The sequence below is a fragment of the Rattus rattus genome, chromosome 16 (assembly GCF_011064425.1).
Source record: "Rattus rattus isolate New Zealand chromosome 16, Rrattus_CSIRO_v1, whole genome shotgun sequence".
Lineage (NCBI taxonomy): Eukaryota > Metazoa > Chordata > Mammalia > Rodentia > Muridae > Rattus > Rattus rattus.
Window position 1 is genome coordinate 25170809 of NC_046169.1, and position 22879 is coordinate 25193687.

Below are 22879 nucleotides of genomic sequence, written 5' to 3' on the forward strand. Positions count from 1 at the left end.
AAACTACAAAGGTGGCTTCATTAGGGTTTCATTGCTGTGAAGAGACATCATGACCAAGGCAACTCTTATGAAAGCAAACATTTAGTTTAGGGCTGGCTTACGGTTTCAAAGGTTCAGTCCTTTATCATCATGGTGGGACGCATGGCAGCATCCAGATAGACGTGGTGCTGGAGCAGCCGAGAGTTCTACATCTTGATCGGAAAGCAGCCAGAAGAGGGTCTCTTTCACCCTAGGCAGAGCTTAAGCATAGGACTTCAAAGCCCACCCCCACAGTGATTCACTTCCTCCAACAAGGCCACGCCTACTCCAACAAAGCCACACCCCCTAATAGCACCACTTTCCATGGGCCAAGCATATTCAAACCACCACAAAAGGCAATGGCAGACTTCATGAGGTCTTCATGCTACATTGTAAGGCGAGGAAAACAAGAGTTAAGTAGTATATATACTGTTGTTCTCCCTCAGTGAGTTGATAAATATTTAAAGGCAACAGGATTGGGCTGGGGATTTAGCTCAGTGGTAGAGCACTTGCCTAGTAAGCGCAAGGCCCTGGGTTCAGTCCTCAGCTCAAAAAAAAAAAAAAAAGCAGTCCAGAGAGATGGCTCAGCTGTCAGGAACACACGATGTGCTTCCAGAAGATCCAGGTTCGATTCCAAGCACTAACATCAGGCAGTTTACAATTGCCTGTAATTCCAGCTCATGGGGATCCAGTGTCCTCTTCCAGAGACACTGCACACACGTATGCACATATACATACCCAGACATATTCACAGAAAGAAATCAATCATTAAAAATAAAAGCTACGGCATTCATTTTCTTTGTACTAGCTCATTAGTTTGGAAATGTGAAGTTCAGGTAAAAGAGACAACTGGGAACAAGATGTCTGGACAAGATGGCAGATTCAAAGAGCTCTCAATGGCTTCAGAATGACCTTTAACCTATTGGTGTGAGCTATCCAGAGGAAGCTTGGGAGGAGGCATAGGATCTTGCTAGCATGAGCTGTGGCACCATTAGTGACGTAATAGGCATGAGAAACCACAAGCTGGCAGACCCTGTCCAGGGCTACTAACATATAAATTGCTTCTCCCTGCAGTTACAACCCCTTCGATGGGCCCAATGAGAACCCGGAAGCGGAGCTGCCTCTCACGGCGGGAAAGTATCTCTACGTCTATGGGGACATGGATGAAGATGGGTTCTACGAAGGTCTGTGGATGCATTGCAGTTGGTGGGCACTGGCTTGGTCCATGCAGAAGACCAGCTTGCCAGGGCCCTGGGAGATGTGCCAGGCTCCCACATGTTCTGGCTGCCTGCTCTCTGTTCTGTCTCTCTCTGCCCTCAGAGGTTCCAGTCTCCCTCTGGGATAACTGCCCGGACAGCGGAGCTGGCTTTCTAAGTGTTAATGGCAGTAGATGGCTGGCACTTGGGAGCCTCGGGAGTTCATCTTGGCAGAGCTGCTGGGCAGCTGTGTGCTGACACTGACGGTGACTCTGCAGTCACCTCTCATTATTCATGGGGAACAGGTCTACACTCCACCTCAAGGATGCTCCAACCCCTTTTAAAACCATGGAGTGGGGGTTGGGGATTTAGCTCAGTGGTAGAGCGCTTGCCTAGCAAGTGCAAGGCCCTGGGTTCGGTCCCCAGCTCTGGGAAAAAAAAACAAACAAACCATGGAGTGTTTTCACATAGCCTGGGTGTCTCCTCCTGTGCACTGGGACTCCTTTGCAGGTAGCTTATACACACACACACACACACACACACACACACACACACACACACACACACTGAAAACACCCTGCCTGCCAATGGCGATCAAGCTGTAGACTCTGTAATTTTCTATACAGACCAACATTTAAAAAAGAGTCTTTTCTGTCTGCTGAGGACAGAGCGCTGGTGGAAACTAAGGGCCACCAAACTCCCCAAAGGGCCCATCAGTGTCCTTTCTGCTGGAGCCATTGTGTGACCTGAGTGTGATTTTCCTATCCACAGCGGCCTCAAGATTCTCTTGTTATCTCAGGGGTCTAGCTTCGTATCCGACATTCCTCTCCCATTCTAGTCACTCCTAGAGAAGGAACTAGACTCCGTCCTCCCAGAAGGCCTTGGTTTTGTTGGCTTTTAGCCTGACAGTGGTACTTGCGGGTGCCCTGCTTCCCACAGTCAGTTTTATGGATTTATTTTATTTATGTGCATGAGTGTTTTGCCTGCCTGTTTGTCTGTGCACATACATGCTGTGCCTGTGGAGGTCTGAAGAGGGCATCAGATTCCCTGATACCAGGATGGCAGACAGTTGTGAGCCATGGCGTGGGTGCTGGGAATTGAAGCCAGGTCCCCTGGAAGAGTAACCCATGATCTGAAGCACTGAGTCAACTCTCCAGATCCCACCTTCTGATTCTAGATGGGAATTGGCCATCCCTGGCCTCCTGCTCTGTGGGAAAACCTGATCTTGCCCTAGTCTCCTGAATAGGAGGGACCTTTGTTGAGTTAGCCTTCTCTTCCATGAGCTTTGATTGTTTCTCAGAGTACCTGGGAGCTCTGCGACTTGCTTTCCAGATGCTCGCTTTTGAGAGATTGCATTGCTCCTGTGATGTCATCAGCTGACGACGAGTGAGTAGGCAGCCCTTGCCCTGGGCAGCACTGTGGCTCTGGATGTGCATCCCCAGCATATACTACTGTAGGGCCAACAGGATTCCCAGCTCCACTGCCACATGGCCTGGATGAAGTCCCTGAGATTTTCCCATCATGCTTTGAGGCCCCAAGGACCTCACTCAAAGGGGTCCGTGACAGTGGGACTTGCTTCTGTTCTCTGCGTCTCAGTCTTTCCCATTGCAGGATGGATATAGCAATAGCCTTCACTATCCACTGTGTCTGGAAGGTGGGGTTGCATGCTAGGAAGTGCTTGGAACAGAGCCCAGTATATTGCTCAGTAAATGTTGGACACTGTCATCGCCAACCCCATCCCAACCACCATCCCCATCGCCACCATCATAATTACCTCATCGCCTGAATCTCCAAGGCCACCGCCATCTCAATTCCATCACCATCACCATAACCACTGTCATAATTATCATCAATGCCATCACCATTATCAGTCGCCATCATCACCAGCACCATTATCATCGTCTTTATTACATCATCACCATTTTCATCACCACTACCATAGTATCATTATTACCACCGTCACCCTCATCCTTACTGTTGTCAACATCAGCACCACCATCACTTCCATGGGCCAGACTTCTTTAGTACAAACGATTGACTGCCTCAAGAGCCATACCCTAAGTAGAGGTTAGAAACAGAATATGAATCCTCATTGAGTGGCAGGCTTGCCCTTTATGGGCCATGTCACAGATCTCCCAAGGCATGGGGGTCTGGCAGGGAACAAACCAAAGGTCATGGTACCCCGGCCTCCTAAGATCACCTGGCCTCTCTTGGGATATTCTGTGATGAGTGGGGAGGATAGTATTTTGGTTTTGTGCTGGAGCACAAAGCACTTCTGCTGGTTACTTTTGGCAATTTCTGTTGTGTGCACACCCAAAGGCATGTGCATGCATACTCACATAGGCACACACACATAGGCACACACATATACATACAATATAATATCTGTGTGCATGCACAGACACACACAGAGGCAGGTTCATGCACAGACACACATACATGCACACACATGCACACATGCATGCACAGACACAGGCATGTGCATACATAAACACACACACATATGTGCACACATGTACACATGCACACATACATGTGCATATATGTACACATGCACAGACACATACAGGCATGTGCATGCATATATGTACACACACAGAGGCATATGTGTGTATGCATACACATACATACATACATACATACATACATACATACATACATACATACATACATGCACACTCATGCACACACACAAAGAATTGGGCTTTTCTATGGAAGCCACCTGTATAGTATTTGCTTAGGCCACACAACTTAGAAGTTGACTCTGAAGCCCAGTCCGGCCTGTTCATTTCCTGTCAGGAGGATGCTAAAAGCACAGGTGCTCCAGAGCACTTTACTTAGTAAGAGCCACCTTTACCCCCTGATTACATGACTTAAAAATGATAGGCATTTATTAATCTCCCAAAGCCGTGGATTTGACATGTTTGTTTGTCCTAGCATTTATTGAGCACCCACTGTGTGCCAAGGTTCTCCCAGTGCTGGGCACTCAGTCAACGTGAGTTTCTAATCCTTACTGAAAGGTTTCCTGGTTCTTGGCGTGCACTTGGTGTGTACAGCCAGATTCTCATAGGGCTGGACCAGGAAGCCACACTTGGTGATGGGTTGGGTTATTGCTGGCAGAGGGCACGAAGGGGACAGGCGTGTGGACTTCTGTGATGCCTTGCTATGTGCCAGCGCTGTACAGCCCAGGATCCTGGAGGATGGTGAGTGATATCTATCCTTGTATCCAACAGGAGAACTTTTGGATGGGCAGAGGGGCTTGGTGCCCTCCAACTTTGTGGATTTTATCCAGGACAACGAATCACGGTTCGCTGGCACTCTGGGGAGTGAGCAGGACCAGAACTTTCTCAACCACTCTGGCATCAGTCTAGAGCGCGACAGCATCCTTCACCTCCACTCTCCAACTCAAGTGGACTCGGGGATCACCGACAATGGTGGGGGAACCCTGGACGTGAACATCGATGACATCGGAGAAGACATTGTGCCTTACCCTAGGAAAATCACCCTTATCAAACAGCTTGCCAAAAGTGTCATCGTGGGCTGGGAGCCCCCCGCCGTACCTCCCGGCTGGGGCACCGTGAGCAGTTATAATGTGCTGGTGGACAAAGAGACACGCATGAGCCTCGCCCTGGGTAGGAGAACTAAGGCGCTAATCGAGAAACTTAACACAGCCGCCTGCACCTACCGCATCTCCGTGCAGTGCGTCACGAGCCGGGGTAACTCGGACGAGCTGCAGTGCACGCTGCTGGTGGGCAAGGATGTGGTGGTGGCACCATCCCAGCTGCGTGTGGACAACATCACACAGATCTCTGCCCAGCTCTCGTGGCTGCCGACCAACAGTAACTACAGCCATATCATCTTCCTCAACGAAGAGGAACTGGACATCGTGAAGGCAGCCCGGTACAAGTATCAATTCTTCAACCTCAGGCCTAATATGGCCTACAAGGTGAAGGTCTTGGCCCAGCCACACCAGATGCCCTGGCAGCTGCCGCTGGAGCAGAGGGAAAAGAAGGAGGCCTGTGTGGAGTTCTCCACGCTGCCTGCAGGTGAGCCATATCCTTATGGGGGTCCATGAGGGAAGGATGCCAGGGCGAATGCCGGATAGATGTGTGTGTGTGTGTGTGTGTGTGTTGCTGGCGTCTAGGTCTGATGAATAACTATATGTTCTAGTTAGCCTGAGCTCTCAACTTGACACAGATATAGTCGTGTTAGAGGAGAACCTTGAGGAATTGCTTAGATCCAACTGACCTATGGGCGTGTCAGTGAGGAGGTTGTCTTGGTTGTTAATTGGTTCAAGAGTGTCCAGCCCACTGTAGGAGGCACCATTCCCTACGCAGGAAGCCCTCAGCTGTATATGAAAGCTAGCTAAGCATGAGCCAAAGAGCCAGCCAGTAATTAGAGTTCCTCTGTGGCTTCTGCCTGCCACGAGTCCCCTCCAGTGATGGGATGTGACCTAGAAGTATAAGTCAAATAAACCCTTTCCTCGCCCAAATTGTTCTTTGTCAGTGTTTTATCGCAACCACAGAAAGGAAACTAGAACACCGCTCTTTATCAAGATCTGACACTTCTTTTCTATCCCCAGCGTGTCCAGAGTTTTATCAAGATTGAATTAAATTTTCATTAAGTGCCATCTCTCCATCTATCAAGTCATGATAATTCTTTATTCAGTTAAAATGGTGACTATGCCGCTTTGAATATTAAATAACTTCACACTTCTAGGGTGGAACTTTACCTAGTGTTTATGGCTAGATGGGACTTGTTTTAAATGGTTTATTTTCGTGTGTGTGTGTGTGTGTGTGTGTGTGTGTGTGTGTGTGTGTGTGTGTGTGTTTGCATGGGTGTGTGAGCCTGTATATGCAGTTACCCAAAGAAGCCAGAAGAGGGCATCAGATCCCTAGAGCTGGTGTTACAGGGGGTTGAGAGTCACCCGATCATGGATGCTGGGTAATGTCCTTTGGTTTGGGTGCTAGGCCTCAGGCAGTCACCGGGCAATCCTGCCATCTGCTAGCATATCAGCATTATCTCTAACATTGGATGGATGCAGTGGAAGGCATGTTGGAAGTTTCCACATTAAGGGAGCTAGCTTTTTTTTTTTTCCTGGAGCTGAGGACCGAACCCAGGGCCTTGCACTTGCTAGGCAAGCCCTCGGGAGCTAGCTTTTTGTCTTTTTGGATTAAGTGCATTTCTTTCTTTAACTTTATAATATTATATCATCCCTATTCCCTTTCCTCTTTCCAAACCATCCCATATTCCCCTCCCTGCCCTTTACAAGTTCATGGCCTCTATTTTCTATTAACTGCTATTACATGTTACATGTTACACATACACACACACATGCATGCATATCTGTATATATGCATACACACATGTGTGCAGACACACTAAATACAGCCTGCTCAGTCTGTGCAATGTTACTTGTGTGTGTTTTCAGGGCCGACCATTCGGTGTTCGATAGCCAATTGGTGTACCTGTCTCTGGGGAAAAGCTGTTTCTCCTGCTGTCACCGTTCCTTAGTCGCCTGTAGTTCTTTGTGTGGAGTTGAAGCCTTTCAGGCCAACTGTGGTATTTCAAGGAATTTCCCCACAGGGTCTCACTAAATAGCCCTACTTGGCCCAGAATTCACGGAGATCCTCCTGCCTCTGCTCCCCTAATGCTGGGAATAAAGATATGTGTGTCGCCATGGCCAGCTATATTTTCCTTTAAGAGTCTTTAGATCCGGGGTTGGGGATTTAGCTCAGTGGTAGAGCACTTGCCTAGGAAGCGCAAGGCCCTGGGTTCGGTCCCCAGCTCCGAAAAAAAGAACCAAAAAAAAAAAAAGAGTCTTTAGATCCATAACTACATCTCCCCTTGAATTCCTGTTGGAAATTTACATTCGTCTCTTGCGAAGAGAATTGTCATGTGTTTGTTGAAGCTTTTGGCTTGGCGGAGTTATGCTTTTTATGATTTTATGATCAGATTGTCCTTTTTCTGTTGGTTTGGGGTTTTTCCTAGCTCCTCTGTCTCTTAGCTCATGTTTTCTAGGTGGAACACAGAACTAACTGAAAGCTGTTGTCTGCTAAATATAAATATTTAGACACGCAAGCGTCTTCATTATTCATCCCCATGTTCTCTATGTTATTGTTAAGTATATTCCAATTATTCAGGCAGACTGTTCATAAGTCTAGTTATGAGCAGACTGGTTAATTTCCAATATTTGATAGTCAAAAGAGAAAACCGGGTACTATCATCGGTTTCCAATTTAATTGTTTCAGGGTTGGATACAGTTTCTTGTGAGAGCGCAGGGCACTGAAACCTGCTGTATGGATATTGTCTGCCCTGGTGAATATTCCTGGTGTATTTTTTTAAGCAGTGTTCGCCCTGTGGTTCCGGGGAATGACAGGAACATAGTCAAATTACACAGAAGGGCTTTCCCAGTGCTACACGTTCTCCCTGAGCTCTGCTTGTTTGACCTGTGAGTTAGAGACAGTAATTGTTTTCCTTCGGTTTTTGCTTTATGGAGTTTGGAGTTTATCTATTAGTCATGTAGGCATTTGAAAGCTCGGATTCTCCTTGCTGACATTTTCTCATAAGCAACAATCCACTCTGTCTGATGGCCTTTAGGTCTATTTTGTTTGATGTCTGTGCGTTTATAGCTTTCGAGAGCTAGAATGTACATGTATTATTTTTTCCAGCGCTTACTTTCAAATTCCCCGAGTCCTTATACATTGAGCCTGCCTCTTTTAAGTAGCAGGCGGTGGGATCTTTGAGTTGCCCTCACCCGATAACCTCTGACTTTTAACTAGATTGTCTCTCTCTTTTACCTTTTGTTACCGGTAAGACTTGATTTAAGTCTAGATATCTGCTCTTCCATACCCATCTGTCTGTTACATTTTCGTTAACCTCTTCCCGCTTTCTCTCAGGTTAACTATTTATTAAAACCCATCTTGTATTTATGTCTTCATATATGCGTACTGTGTGTTCTGATCAAATACACCCCCAGCTCTCACCCACCCCACCACAGTGCTTTCCAGATACAGGCTGACTACTTTTTTTTTTCTTTTCGGAGCTGGGGACCGAACCCAGGGTCTTGCGCTTGCTAGGCATGCGCTCTACCACTGAGCTAAATCCCCAACCCTACTTTTTAATTCTTTATTCTCCACAATTTGGGGAGGGTTGTGAATAACACGGTATATTACTTTTTAGAGACTAATTGCTATACTTATACCTGTAGCCTACTACGAATCGCTTTACATTACATCACAATCCCTTTAGTTCTCTTGCGATCTGGCTTTCACGCATGCCTATGTCTGTAGAAGAGTGAGCGTTAGCTGAACTTCCTGTTGTGAATGAGTTGGTTAAGTGCATAGTTAGCAGATACTGAAAATCACAGACAGGTAGAGACCCACCAAGCCGAGATGGCTGGAATGGCCGGACTGTGGGAGGAACCAAGGAGAGATCATCAAACCAGGGGTATGAGGCCCCATTTCTCTCTCTCTCTCTCTCTCTCTCTCTCTCTCTCTCTCTCTCTCTCTCTCTCTCTCTCTCTCCCCCTCCCTCCCCCCCCTCCCTCCCTCCCTCCCTCCCTCCTCAGACATTTTTTTTAATACATGGGATAAACAGTAAACTTCGCTGGGAATGGTTTCTCCTCTACCTGTTCACAAGGCATGGCGCCTTTAAATCTCTCAGCTGTTTGCAGTTTTTCTCTCCATGTTACAGAGGCAGGCCAGGCTCATCCGAAGGAGGATTTTGAGCTAAACATGTATGGGTCTGAGATGATGGTGGTGGAGGAGCAACTCCATTTCCAGAGGCAATTTCCTAGCTCAAACAGCTCACGACACTTCCCAGCTCCCTAATGCATTGCCTTTCTCTTTATTCAAATAATGCGTTCTTTAAAGAATGTGAGAAGACGGCCTTTCATATTTCCTAATGCGTCTGCCATTTACACTGTACTTTTGTATTCCTCTCCGAAGCCCTGTTCTCACCCGCTGTCGTCTCCTTTTAACCCAGACGGGTTCTCTTTAGAGTGCGTATGCTTCTGTTTAAGTGACTTACTGCTTAACCTTCATTTTTCAAACATATCTCCTCATGGAATTGGGCTCTGAATGTTCCGTGTCTCTGAGAATGTCATCTCACCTTTGGTCTGTCACTGTCTCTGTGAAGAATCACCTGTCATCCCTACTGTCATTCCGAATATTTCTCTCTCAAGGAAGGGCTTTGGCTTTTGAAGCTCCCTCTGGACACACGTTCCTTAGGCAAAGGTCACACACGAGCTGCCAGGGGAAAAATGGACTCTGATCCAGGCTGAGTTTCTGACACCTTGGTTATGGTAGAGTCACGTGGATCCGTGCCAGTCAGCTCCAGGTACACGCTGGGGAGAAGGATCTAGCTTCCATCACCAGGCAGCACAGTGGCTTTTCTGAGGCTGTTTCCTCCTTTACAAAATGATGTGTGGAGACTTCCTAGTGAGGACCAAGTAACACAGCACGTTCAAAGTACATAGGACAGCTGGCATGCGGAGGGTCCCCAAGGAGTGGTTTTCTCTTCTGGGATGCCTTGGACACGTCTGTGACATGTATGGCCTTCCTCTTGCGCTCATGAACACATTCCTTCCAAAATGAAGATACCTGGACTCTCAATTAGAGGTGGGAAATTCCACCCCCAGCCTGGAGTTAAAAAACAAAAACAAAACAAAAGGCAGGGTCTCTGTCCTTAGTACCTTACAGCCACTGGAATGGCTTCCAGACCTGTCCAGTCCAGTGCTTACCCATTACCTGACTTAGTGGCTCTGGACAACACTTTTTTCTTTTTTCTTTTTTTTTTTTTTTTTCAAGGCCCAGTGAGCATGGTTCACATAGGTCAGGCTGGGCGCGCTTTGATTAGTGTTTTCCCAGTTGCATAGAATGCTTTGGTGGGTGTTGTGAGGTTAAAGTTTGCCATTTCTAGAGTTTGATGATGAAGAGAGAGAGAGAGAGAGAGAGAGAGAGAGAGAGAGAGGGAGACAGAGACACAGAGACAGAGAGACAGAGACAGAGACACAGAGAGACAGAGACACAGAGAGAGACAGAGACACAGAGAGAGACAGAGACACAGAGACAGAGACACAGAGACAGAGACAGCCAGGAGAAGAAGGATATTAAGAGAGGTAGGAAGAGATCTGTGTCAGGGGTATCTTCCCTCTGGAACCATCCCAGACTGCTTGGCTTCCAAGTCCCCTGCAGAGGGAGTTCCCATTCAATTGGAGTGTAAGAGCAGGCTTCCCAGAGGCAACGTGGGGTCTTTCCAATTGGCATCCCCTTCTGGTACTGCCCTCCCTCTCTTCCCTGTCAATCACGTGGGGAGCTCCACTTCCAGGTGTGACAGAGCAAGGGAAGAAAGACCCAAGGACCGTGCCCTGACAGCATCTGTCCCGTCTCTCCTTCCAGGCCCTCCGGCCCCGCCACAAGACGTCACCGTCCAAGCTGGGGCCACCGCCGCCTCCGTTCAGGTCTCCTGGAAGCCCCCTGCACTGACTCCCACTGGGTTGTCCAATGGAGCAAATGTCACAGGATATGGCGTGTACGCCAAAGGGCAGAGGGTGAGCAAAGGCTAAGAAGCGCTACTTTGCAGGGGCGGGCTTAGGGGAGGGAGGGGACAAATTCTTAGGGGCAGAATTTGAAGAGCTTCTAGCTCCCAAGCCTCCACCAGGCTTCACTCTGGGGACTGTCTGCCACAGGTCTGAGAGTGAGGAGGTCCCATCATATATTGGTTCCTATCTGGGTCCTTGTCTTAGGGTTTCATTGCTGTGAATAGACACCATGGCCAAGGCAAGTCTTAGAAAGGAGAACATTTGATTGGGACTGTCCAGGTTCAGAGGTTCAGTCCATTATCATCAGGGCAGCATCCCCACAGGCATGGTGCTAGAGGAGCCGAGAGTTCTACATCACGTTTGGAAGGCAAATTGCAGAGAATACTCTGTCTCCCCAGGCAGCTAGGATGAGGGACTCAAAGCCTGCCCATAGTAGCATACTCCCTCCAACAGGGACACACCTCCTACTAGTGTCACTCCCTGATGACCAAACATTCAAATATGTGAGCCCGAGGGGTCAGTGCTATTCAGACCACCACAAGTGTCACTCCCCATTCTTCCCTCCAGGGACAGATTGGGCTACTTGACTGGGAGTGAGAGCCCCAGGTGGTTCTCCCATGATTCACTGCTTGCTACGGGGTCTCCTAGTGCAGGTTCCGTGCATATCCAGGAAGCCCACTTACTCGACCGCATTCTTCCCTTCTTCAAGCTGTGGCAATAAACAGGCTCACCTTCAGATCCCTGTGGGACCTGGGATCTGATCCAGAGATGGAGAAAGAAGCCTCTGCTTTTTTGATCTTTTTTTTTGACTTGGGTCCTGGGCTCCCGGAAACGGCTTGCTTGGCTTTGCAGTGAGCCAGATGTGGGGCTCAAGGTATTGGGTTTCTTCTGCCAGGCATCAGCCTTCAGGAGAGGCCACTGCTGGGTCAAATCATGCTGACGGACTGTGGCATGGCTTTCTTTGCGTGCAGGTGGCTGAAGTCATCGCCCCCACAGCAGATGGCGCGGCAGTGGAGCTGGTCCGGCTGCGCAGCCTGGAGGCCAAGGCCGTGAGTGTGCGCACCCTGTCCGCACAGGGAGAGTCCATGGATTCTGCCCTCGCTGCCATCCCCCCTGACCTCCTGGTGCCTCCAGCCCCCCACCCGAGGACTGCTCCCCCACCAAAGCCATTAGCAAGTGACATGGATACCAAAGACCTGGGTCCCCACGTCAAAGTGGATGAGTCCTGGGAGCAGAGCCGGCCACCGGGCCCTGCACATGGCCACATGTTGGAACCACCTGACATGCATAGCACTGGCCCTGGCAGAAGGTCACCCTCGCCCAGCCGGATCCTTCCTCAGCCACAAGGAGCCCCTGTGTCAACCACCGTCGCCAAGGCCATGGCCCGTGAAGCTGCACAGAGGGTAGCTGAGAGCAACAGGGTATGTTGTATATTCCTACCAGGTTGGTCTCTCCACCCAGGGTGCCGTGTGACCTGTCCCTGCACCTGGCAGGTAGAGACAGCTAAGACCTCAGCCTGAGACTGTTGTCCTGAACTGGGCGGGGCCTTTTCTTTCAATACCACATTCCAGCCTAAGTATAGGAGTGTGGAGTGGGGGAGGGGAGCAATTGTAACTGTGGAGATTAAAGTTAGGAATGAGGTTTGGGCATGCTCCCACCATGGCCAATGGGACGTACAATATAAGTCACCTATAAGGTGGCCCTCCCCGCCAGACCTGGGGGACCCAGGACTGAATCGACCCCAGGTATCTACCTACCAGGTGCCCAGATGTTTGTGGCAAGCTTGAGTTTCTCCACTGGGGATGCAGCGGGGCCTATTAGTTTCAGGTTGCCCTGTGAGTCTCAAGATGATCACCCCTGGGACTGTCTGCCAAGGCTGAGGCGTTCTTTCCCGTTAGACTTCCTCTAGCCAGGGCCCGGGTCAGGAGATTGAGGATACATGACCGAGGGTGAGCTCTGGAGTCAGAGGTCCCCAACAGGATGTTTGTAACACATCCTGTGCATCCCCATGAGGGCGTAGGGCTACCCTGACCTCAGGCCCCCAGCACCTCTTAAGACACTGGAGCATCAGACAGACTGTGAAGTCTGGTTTGCTCAGCAGTGGCTACTGACCCACCACATAACGCATGAACTTCCGCCTCAATCATGAAGGGCGCTCTGAGACTCAGTGAGGCTAAGACCTGCACTGAGATGACTGCGTGATGCTTGTGGCAGATCCCAGTGCGGCCTCAGAGTGGCCCCTAGGAGAGCCCAATGGCGCTAGGCTGGTCCAGAGATCCTTCCCAGGCTAATGCTCCACTGTCATAGTCACTGTGTAAACAGTAAGACAAGCAATAGAGGATGAGGGTTCCTATGGAGGTCGGTGCTCCCTCTAGTGAAGCTCAGAGTGATCCAGGCCTCAGGAAGAGGAGAGGGGAGGGGAAGAGCTGGCTTTGGGAGCCTGGACTTCATGAGAACCACCCTCCAGTAGCAACCTAGAGTCACATACTTAAGCCCAGCATCTTCCGTGTGTCTACCCAGAGGGAGGCTGCCGTGCTCAGTGTATTAAGAGGCCTCCCCAGGGTACCACTGGGGATCTTGCCGCCCTCAGTACTTGGGGCCCATGCATCCTCCTGATGTCCCCGCAGCCCCTCCCCCCAACCCCACTCATCTCTGTCCCTTTCTCTTTCCAAGTTAGAGAAAAGGAGCCTCTTTTTAGAGCAAAGCAGTGCTGGGCCGTACGCCAACTCAGACGAGGAGGATGGCTATGCCTCCCCTGAGGTCAAGAGGAGAGGCACGTCGGTGGATGACTTCCTGAAAGGGTCAGAGCTGGGCCAGCAGGTGAGAGCGTGTACCCCCCCCGCATTAGCCCTTGGCTGGCTGCGGCTTTAGCAGAATGCATAGGGGTTTAGAGACATGAGGACATTGGCCTAACCTGCCCTGAGTGTATGTGAGGGTGCCCACGTGTTCATATATACATGTGTGTGTGCCCGTGCATAAGTACCTTTATATGTGCACATGCATGTATGTGCTTGTGCTTGTTTGGTATATGCATGTGTGTAGAAGTGTATGTGCCTGTGTTTGCGTGTGTATGGTGTGTATATGGGTTGCTGTTTGTCTATGTTTGCGCATGTATGCATGTGGTATTCGTTGACGTGTGTATGTGCCTGTGTACGTGCCTGGGTACATGAGTATGTACATATATGTGTGATTATTTACAGACATGTGAAAATGTGTGTCTATGTATGTACACATGTGTGTACATGTTTCTATGTATCTCTGTGTATGCTTGTATGTATGCATATGTATTTGTCTCTTTGGTACATATGTGCATGAGTATGTTTATTCATGTGTTCATATATGGTACATGTGCTTGCTATGTGAGTACATGTGACTGAATTCTTGTGTATCATTGTGCACATGTACACTTGTATTCTTGTATATAAATATGTGTGTGCATGTGTGTGTGGACATGTATATACATGTCAGCATGTGTTCCCATGCATTTATGTGTCTATGAGTATGTGCATATGTATTATGGTATGAGTGTGCATGTCAGCATGTTTCTATGCATGTTCTTGAGTGTGGACACATATATGCACATGTATGTGCATGCATGTGTACACTTGAGCTAAATCCCCAAACCCCCTTTTCAATGATTCTTTTAAAACCCTCCCTGTCACCCCACGTGACCTCTTGCCCTGTCATGTTTTTGTGTGACACTGTATACATGGATGCCCTGGGCCTCAGCCATCTGAATGGTCAGTGTCGGGTTTGAGCCTCTGTTCAGCTAGTGATGTAAAGAGGTGACAGGTTGGAACTTGAGCATCATATGGTGTGACATACCAACACTGCATGCGCTTGTCTTCTTTAACATGTGGGATCTTCACGCCTGTCAGAGTGGGGTGACCTGTGCTGTCCTCTCTCTGCTCCTTAGACGAAGTTGTTGGATCGGGTCTTGTTTGCTTCCCTAAGACAAGCTGTGTGCACATACACTGTGCCTCACATGGCTTTGCTACATGGGCTCTACACACTGGCAAATATGGGCCCAGGACTCAAGGAGACAGACAGCCTGGGAGCCCGACGCGTACAGGATATCCCATGAAGGGCTGGAGAGATAGTTTGGTGGTTAAGGATAGCCCTTTCAGAGCATTCAGGTTGAATTTCCAGCATCTACAAAGTGGCTCACAATTGTCTATAACTCCAGTTTCAGGGGAGCCAATGCCCTCTTCTAGCCTCCACAGGTACTAGGTAGACACGTAGTATATTGACATACATGCAGAGAAAACACCCATACACATGAAGTTAGAGATAAAAAAAAGAAAAGAAAAAAGGCCCATCTGTGTTCCTTTTTGACCATAGCCCCACTGTTGCCATGGAGATGAGTACCACACAGAGAGCAGCCGGGGGTCAGACCTGTCGGACATCATGGAGGAAGATGAGGAGGAGCTATACTCAGAGATGCAGCTGGAGGATGGGGGCCGGCGTCGGCCCAGCGGTACCTCTCACAACGCCCTCAAGGTGAGCACTGAGCTTATGACAGGGTGCCCCGAGTCTGGGGGATGCTCCATTCTGCCTTTTGCTGGGATTATTCCATGAATGCAGTTAGGAGTTACCTGTTGTCTCTGTCTGCTTTGCCAAGAGGTCTGGGTACTGGAGTTTGGGGGATCCGTTTGGAACCCCTAGACACAGCCAGCACTGCAGTGGGAATAGAGTTATAAGCAGCAGAACTAGCCTCAAACCTCACATGTTCAAACCGTGGCAGTGGCGGTGGCGGTGGCAGCTTCCTGGTAGGCACTGAACTGGCAGTGGAGGGCTGGGCCACACACGACTGTGCAAAAGGAAGAATCCACATGGGGTAGAGCCATACAGCTGAGGCCAGAGGAGGCCTAGGACGACTCATTCCTGGGTCCATCACAGACCCCCACACCTGGAGAGAGTTCATACCGTAGAAGGATGGTTACTTCCTGGGAATGTCTGGGTGGGCGGGGCAGTGAAGCCTGCAGGGTTTATTTCTGCAGAAGTGCATTACCCTGCACTGTGGCGGACAGAAAACCCACAGTACTCCTCTACTCAGGGCCTCTATAGAGACCACGTGGATAGTTTTCCCCAACAAAGGTCCCTGGAGGGGCTTTGGGGGCCTCCATGTGGCCCTGCATGGTACAGCTCACACTGTTCCCTGTGCCCCACCCCTCAGCAGGTCCCCTCCAGCCTCTCCTGAATCTTGAGATTCCTGCCTGCCCCAGGCTATGCTCTGGAGCTGATGGGTGGTTCAGGGAAAGGCATTCCACCTTTCAGAAACTCCTCTGGACAGGACAAGGTATTAGAAGTCTCTGCCGCCCAAGAGCTGCTGACCAAAGCGGAGAGCCATGGAGGGTCTTGTGAATCTGGAGGGGTAGCCCCGCCCACCTCTCTGACAAGCAGACTAGCAGTATCCTAGGGGCAGCAGGATCAGGGTAGCCGCAGATGTGTCCCACTCACCCACCGGGCTTCTTACGAGTGAGGGTTTGGAAATTCTCTCAATAAACTGCCAAGGGCGGTTGGGAGCTGTGATCATACTGAACTCACAGTCCTACATGACAGGGATTGGCTAAGCCAAGCCAGGTTTCCTAGAGGGACCAGGGCATCTGACCCTTCACCCCCAACTGGCCATGCTCCCCTGCCTTCCCTGTGTCACCCTCTTTTTCAGCTGCTATTCTTTTCTTTCATAGCGCTCAACACATCTAAGCCAAAAATCCTTGACCGTGGCACTGTAAAGGAGAAAGATTCGCGCGTTAGCAGGTCCTGTGTCCACCCACTCATGGGTAGTGGCAGAGGCAATCAGTAGACCGTGCTAGGTGTCCCACAGACCACTGGGGACAGCTGGCAAGGCCATCCTCATGGGCACCCATCATAAGATGCACCCCCAGATCTCAGCACAGGATAAGAACAGATTTCCTAGAGTCGGCCACATCTCCTCAAAGGGTTGTACAGAGCAGTGGCTGGCATCAAAATATGCTTTTTGGATAAAGATGGCTGAGGGCTGGATCTGGCGGGGGATGGTACCTGTGGAGGGGCAAGCTAAGACTTGAATGCAGGAGTGTTTATGTAGTGATCTCAAGAGTAGCCAGCTCCCTGCCAGGAGCTGAGACCAGATGGGCCAGATGTGGTAAATCTCAGGTGTGGAGTCAGAGGGCCTTGGTCCTTTGTAGGCACCAAGTAGGCACTGGGTCTGTTTGGCAACATTCAGCAGATCACAGGCGCGCTTCAAGAACTAAGCTCCTCCCCCTGACTATCGCTTTGGTTAAGGGAGTGGTGAGTGGGGGTCATCTGGGGTGCTAAGTGCTGGGAAGGGACCAGTCCAGAGGGACAATGTGGGGCCACCTCCCACTACACTTGGCATTCAATGGTGACTGTCCTTGGGCTTCGGGGAATCAGCCATGGTGGCAGAAAAAGTCACTCTCTGCAAAACTCCCCGCAAGGGCCTGGGAGTATTGTTTCCTCCTCTGGCTTACTCGCATGGCGTCTGCTCTGACGTCCCGCTGGCTCATCTGTGTGCCCCCCCCCTTGTGCTCCGCAACCCCCACGTGACCCATCTGCTCAATCCCAGAGCCCCAGCAGGCATGCCGCAGGTCCCCACGAGCAAAGGCTGCCTCGCGCTGCCCTCCTGCCTCGCTGCCAAGACTAATTCTGTGTGTGTTTTCTCTCCTTCCTCCACCGCCTCATGTCTGGTCATACAACCGCTCTCTCACACATGCTGTCCCCAAGGAATACCATAAGGCTAGGAGCTTGGAAGGTGCTTTCCTGGAGCAGCCCGAGTTCCCCCAACAGCCCCACCGCAGTAAGAGACTGTTCAGTATCCCTGAGGTAGCTGAGGAGGACGCGGAGCACGGCGAGCCGCTGCTCAGGCAGGGCATGGGGTCCTCCCGAGCCAGGGCCTTGTTGGCCATGGAGCGTGGCCCAGCGCGGTCCTGTTGGGGACATCCGGTCCTACAGGGATCCTGGCTCCCTGCAGAGCACAGGGGCCCAGGCATCTATATGGAGGACCTCTTTCTGGAAGACAGAGGCTGTCGGTTCAGCCGCTCGGCCACCAGGAGCCCGGACAGTGGTTTGGATTGTGGCAGTGAGGAGGAAGAGTCTCGATTTAGTTTCAGGAGCACCTCGGCCAAATGCAGTCCAGGCCCTGGTCACTGTCCCTGTAGGAGAAGCCCGAGGCCCCTGCTGGCCCGGCGGAGGACGCTGACCCGACAGAGCAGCATCGAAGAGGACTTTGGGGAGCAGGTGGACCCCAGTGACGTCATCAGGAGCGATGACACCCAGCCCAGCCCGGAGAGGCCCGTGCCCAGGAGGGATGGCTGGGACGAGGCCAGCGATCACGAAGATTTTCGGGGTGTCTGGAGGAAAAGCCCAGCTATGCCCGACAGTAGGGCAGCTGAGCGTCTCACACAGCCTCCTCCCCGAGTGGCAGACGGCCCTTTGGTGTGTCAAGTAACCATCCTCCCCGCGCGCTTGCCAAACCAATCCGTGCTCATCCTTTTGTTGGTTTTGCCTTTGGTTCCGGTTTTGGCGTGCATCCGGGGGACTCTCTGGGCCGCTCTCTTTGGTTCTTTTCCCTGCATTTTTTTTTTTTTTTTTTTTTAATTTTTTCGGTCCCCATTGCTTCTCGGTTGCTTGATCATCCCAAAGGTTTCCTTGCTTTGGAATAACAATCTTCCCAACAGAATCGGCGATGGTCTCGGCTGCTTTACTTAAAGGACAACTGAATCTAAGTTTTAATTAAGGGTTAGCTGAACTGCTGAGTATCTGAACTCAGGAAACAACAACCCCCCCCCCCAAAAAAGGATCCTTATGGACTCACGGGGGACTGCTGGTATGATCAAAGGCGTTTTGCCTTTGTTGTTTGGGCTTTTTACGTTTTTGGTTTTTTTTTTTCCTTTTGGCTTTCATCTATAGCTGTTTAAAAAAATATGGAGAATAACTAGGCAAGAAACTCCTCTTTGTAAATTGTTTCCAATGTTTTGCTCTCCCCAATCGTTGACCCCCCTCTGTGTCTACCACAGAGCAGGGGTTCATCCGAGGCCTCACTCGTCTCTGTAATTGTATTCTTTCTGCAACATCTGCCCTGCCCCCAACTGTCAACAGGCACACAGGTGGGCCACCAGCATGGCAGCAAAGCCTTCTTCTGAGCTATGCACGCACGCTGTGACTTGTCCACACCGGGCACTGCCTGCAACCCCTCCACACCCAGTCTCACACACCCTGGCTCCTGTGGCCTGGGGGTGACCTCCATTAGCCTGATTCCTAGCAATCCCTTTTCCTTTGGTCAGTTCTGACCTCTAGTTCAAATGAGAGGTAGACGTCTCTAGACTGGAGGTCCATTCAGGCCCAGTTTAATCACGGTGCATGACTGAGACTGATCGCACACGAGCAATCCCGAGTGTCTAGAACCCTCCTCTGTCAGTGACAGACTTTGGGAATTTTGGCAGTGTATTTCCGCTAGTGACACTTGGGGGTGGACAGCAAAACCAGGAGAAGACTTGCCTTTAAAAGACCTGAGCTGTAAATCATAGTCAATTTGGTTCAAAGAATTTGGCTTTAGAAGCAATGGCACCGACCAAAAGCTCTCTCCTGTGACGCATTTTTACCACCAGCCCCGGCTGTGGTGTGTCCGGAAGGGACCTGGATATAGAAAATGGGGTCCTGGGCCCGGCTGGGTTCTCCCCCAGGTCGCTCAGCTAACCTCTCAGTTAAAAGCTACGTTTAGTTGCCTTTAGTGCTTCCGCTTCCAATCCGGATTGATTTGGCTTTAATTCCTCCTTTCCTCCCGAGGCTAATGATGGATGACATCTAACTACAGTATTCTTCTGGGTCTAGATTTTAGGAAACTCCGCCTTGATGGGACGAGGAGACCGGATGGAGCATGTGAGCCGAAGGTATTCGCACAGCGGCGGAGGTCCTCAGAGACACCGGCCGCCGATAGCTCCATCCATTGGTTAGTGGTCCAATCCGTGTCGTTCACTTTCTGTCCACCACCTATTTAAAAACAATTCTGGGATCATGGGGGACTTTGGCCCCGATGAAAAATGCCCAAGAAAAAAGACAATGGGACTCAGTGCTGGGGTTCAGTCCACCATGCCAGGGAGCGTGTGAGAGGAGAGTGGCTCACCTCATGACCACCACCATGTGGGAGGGGAGAGGAGGAGAGAACAAAATACCTTGTCTGCTAGCTTTGTCCTTTCGCCTCCTACCCCATCAACCAGAGCTCCAGGGATGGCGCATCCCGCATCCCCACATGAATGACAGAGCTCCTCCTGCTACATCCTCTCTGGACCTATTGTCATAGACGCACTCAGAGATGCGTGTTAGTAAGTTCCTGAGGGGGGAGAGAGAGATGCTGAGTTGACTGTATACCCCAGATGTGCTCCAGGTGTATAGGGCCATCGATGTGCATGAGCCACATTGGTGCAGGCCTTGAAAACATCTGGAAGCTGGATGTGTCCCCACGGCACATGTCCCCTTTCTGAGCCACCACTGGCCCTTCCCCTCGTCACCCATCCCGATTCCATTTTCTTTGTCTACTTCATGAAACTTGTGCTTCCTTTTTGTACAAACCATTTGGGATTCAGCTAGTGGTGCCCAAAGGCTGTCATTGGGTTGTTGTCACCAACCTGTGCTAAGGGTGGCCCCAGGCCACATGCTGTTGACATGGAATCAGCAATTCTAAGTGATGTTTGCAACAGGGATGGGGAAGAGCCAAATAAATCAGGCTTTTGTGAACACACACATACAGGCACACACAGACAGGCACATACAGGCACACGCATGCACACGCACACACATACACACCCCACATCCACACACTACATACAGACCATATATAAACCATACACACACTATATACACACCATACACAAACCACACACATACTACATATACACCATATAAAAACCATACACACACTACATACATGCCATTCACAAACCACACACACACCACACACACACACACAACAGATACACGACACAAATAAACACACCATACACAAACCACACACAGACACATATGACACACATAAACACACACCACACACATACAGATACACATGACACACATAAACACACACACACACACACACACACACACACACACACACACCCCAGCAGGGACACCAAGCAGAAGTGGCTGCAGACAAAACCAGCTTCATCGTTTCAGAGCTGAAGGAAACCTGCTCAGGTGACCTCACTGGAAAGATTTCAAACCACAGCAAGCAGGAGGTTTTGGAATACCATTCCCAACCCCAAGAGGAATCCAAACAGCAGGAGGAACCCCTTCTGGATGTCTCCCTCCTACAGTGGCAGGGACGCATTTTCCTTCGCATCTCTAGGATCTTCACCCGGCATCTGTCTGCGGCATCTGTCTGCCAGTACAGATGTCATGGAATGTTGACATCTTCAGCTGGTTATGCTACCAACTGGGGATGAGGCTTAAGTATTAGAGTATGAGCCAACCTCACACTGCCAAAAAGACCCCAAACCAAAAAGATCCCCCACTGACAAAACAAAGTCTGTTTTTAGTAAAACCAACGAGATGGTGAGGGCTGGGTGTGGCCAGACTCGGACACCACCGAGCCCATGAGAGCAGGTCAACACGCGGCTCTGTGCTCCCATCCAACCGTCCCTGACAAAGTGAGCAGAACCAGGTTTGGGCTCTGTCCGGTTCTGTGGGCCTTCTGTCCTGAGGCTTGAGAGCCAGGGCCAGTGCACTTGAGGCTCGGCTCATGCTCTGCTAGGCAGGTTGGCTGTCCAGTCTCAGGGCTCTCCTATGACAAATGGGGCGCACAGTTCTGCTGGAGAAAAAGACAACACTCACAAGGTCAAATAAACCAGCTTTTGTGAGCCCCTCCATCCCCGGAGCGGAGAATCCATAAGCAATAATGGGCATTCTGAGAATCACTGAGAGAGATGTCATTTATGGAGGTAGGATGGGCTTCCTACTCCAATTTCTGGAGCCAGGAACTTAACACTACTGATACAGCAAGTCAGAGACTGTACAAGAAGGCAGGGACATCTCACACCCACAGGCATGTCAGATGTCCTTGTCCCTGAGAGCCAGGGACAGCTTTCACTGTCTGAACTGGAACCCTTGTCATTGAATCTTACACATGCTTTGTCTGGATTCTTTTTTTTTTTTTTTTTTTTTTTTTTTGGGCTGGGGACCGAACAGGGCCTTGGCGCTTCCTAGGCAAGCGCTCTACCACTGAGCTAAATCCCCAACCTTCTTTGTCTGGATTCTTAAGGTGAAGAACCCAGGAGGCCGCAGGCATACATGTAGCTGGCACCAAAGAGAGAGTAATGCTGTGTAACAAAGATCACATCCTTCATCTTAACACTTAAAAGAGCACGAGCCCAGGCAGCTCCCTTTACTTCTCATTCTTGTAGCTACTCGGGAACCTGTGCAAGACACACAACTTAAACCCAGGGCTTTGCATGGGGTGCCCGTGTGTGGAAGGACAAGCCTCCGTGCCTGTGAACACAGGAAAGAAAACATCCGTGTGATAGGTCATCCATGTGGGAGATCATCCATGTGATAGGTCATCTATGTGATAGGTCTACCACTCGCCAAGAACACCAGGCACATGGTCCAAGGAGCCAGTGACTAATAGCCTGGGGTCAGGGGTCAGAAAATATGTTCCTCCCGTCCTTAGTTCTCTTTTCATGTTAAAATTGTAGCAACTAGGGTCTGCAGAGATGGCTCAGCGGTTAAGTTGCTGCCCTGGCAAAGGACCTGGGTTTCATTTCCTAGTAGCCAAGTAGCAGCTCACGACCACCTGTAACTCCAGTTCCTGGAGATCCAATGCCCTCTTCTGGTCTCCACATACAAACGGTGCACACACGTACATATAAAATAAAAAGTAAACATTTAGGAAAAAAAAGAGCCATTAGTATTTTAGATATTCAATTGTGATTATTTTTTTTCCTGGGTAATTTCTGGTCTCTGTGTTCATCTTACTACCTATCCATCAAATGCAAGGCCTCCGGGTGGTGTGGGGTGGGGTGTGTGTGTGTCAGTTTTCTGAAAATGAATGGTTACATTGTATCGGAGTGTAATGTAGTCTACCTCACTAATCAATTTGAACTTTCTCTGGTTGTTTCCTGTCTGCCTG

General features: G+C 50.1%; 1 protein-coding gene across 1 annotated transcript in view; it reads left to right on the forward strand.

The window, feature by feature from the left end:
- Window positions 1-22879, forward strand: part of Rimbp2 (RIMS binding protein 2) — a 105830-nt gene that overhangs the window by 64415 nt on the left and 18536 nt on the right. Inside the window, exons 9-15 of the mRNA XM_032887187.1 lie at window positions 1093-1202; window positions 4448-5260; window positions 10616-10767; window positions 11730-12179; window positions 13432-13578; window positions 15100-15258; window positions 19591-19708. Coding sequence (XP_032743078.1) covers window positions 1093-1202; window positions 4448-5260; window positions 10616-10767; window positions 11730-12179; window positions 13432-13578; window positions 15100-15258; window positions 19591-19708 — 1949 coding nt within the window. The remainder of the gene's footprint in view (window positions 1-1092; window positions 1203-4447; window positions 5261-10615; window positions 10768-11729; window positions 12180-13431; window positions 13579-15099; window positions 15259-19590; window positions 19709-22879) is intronic.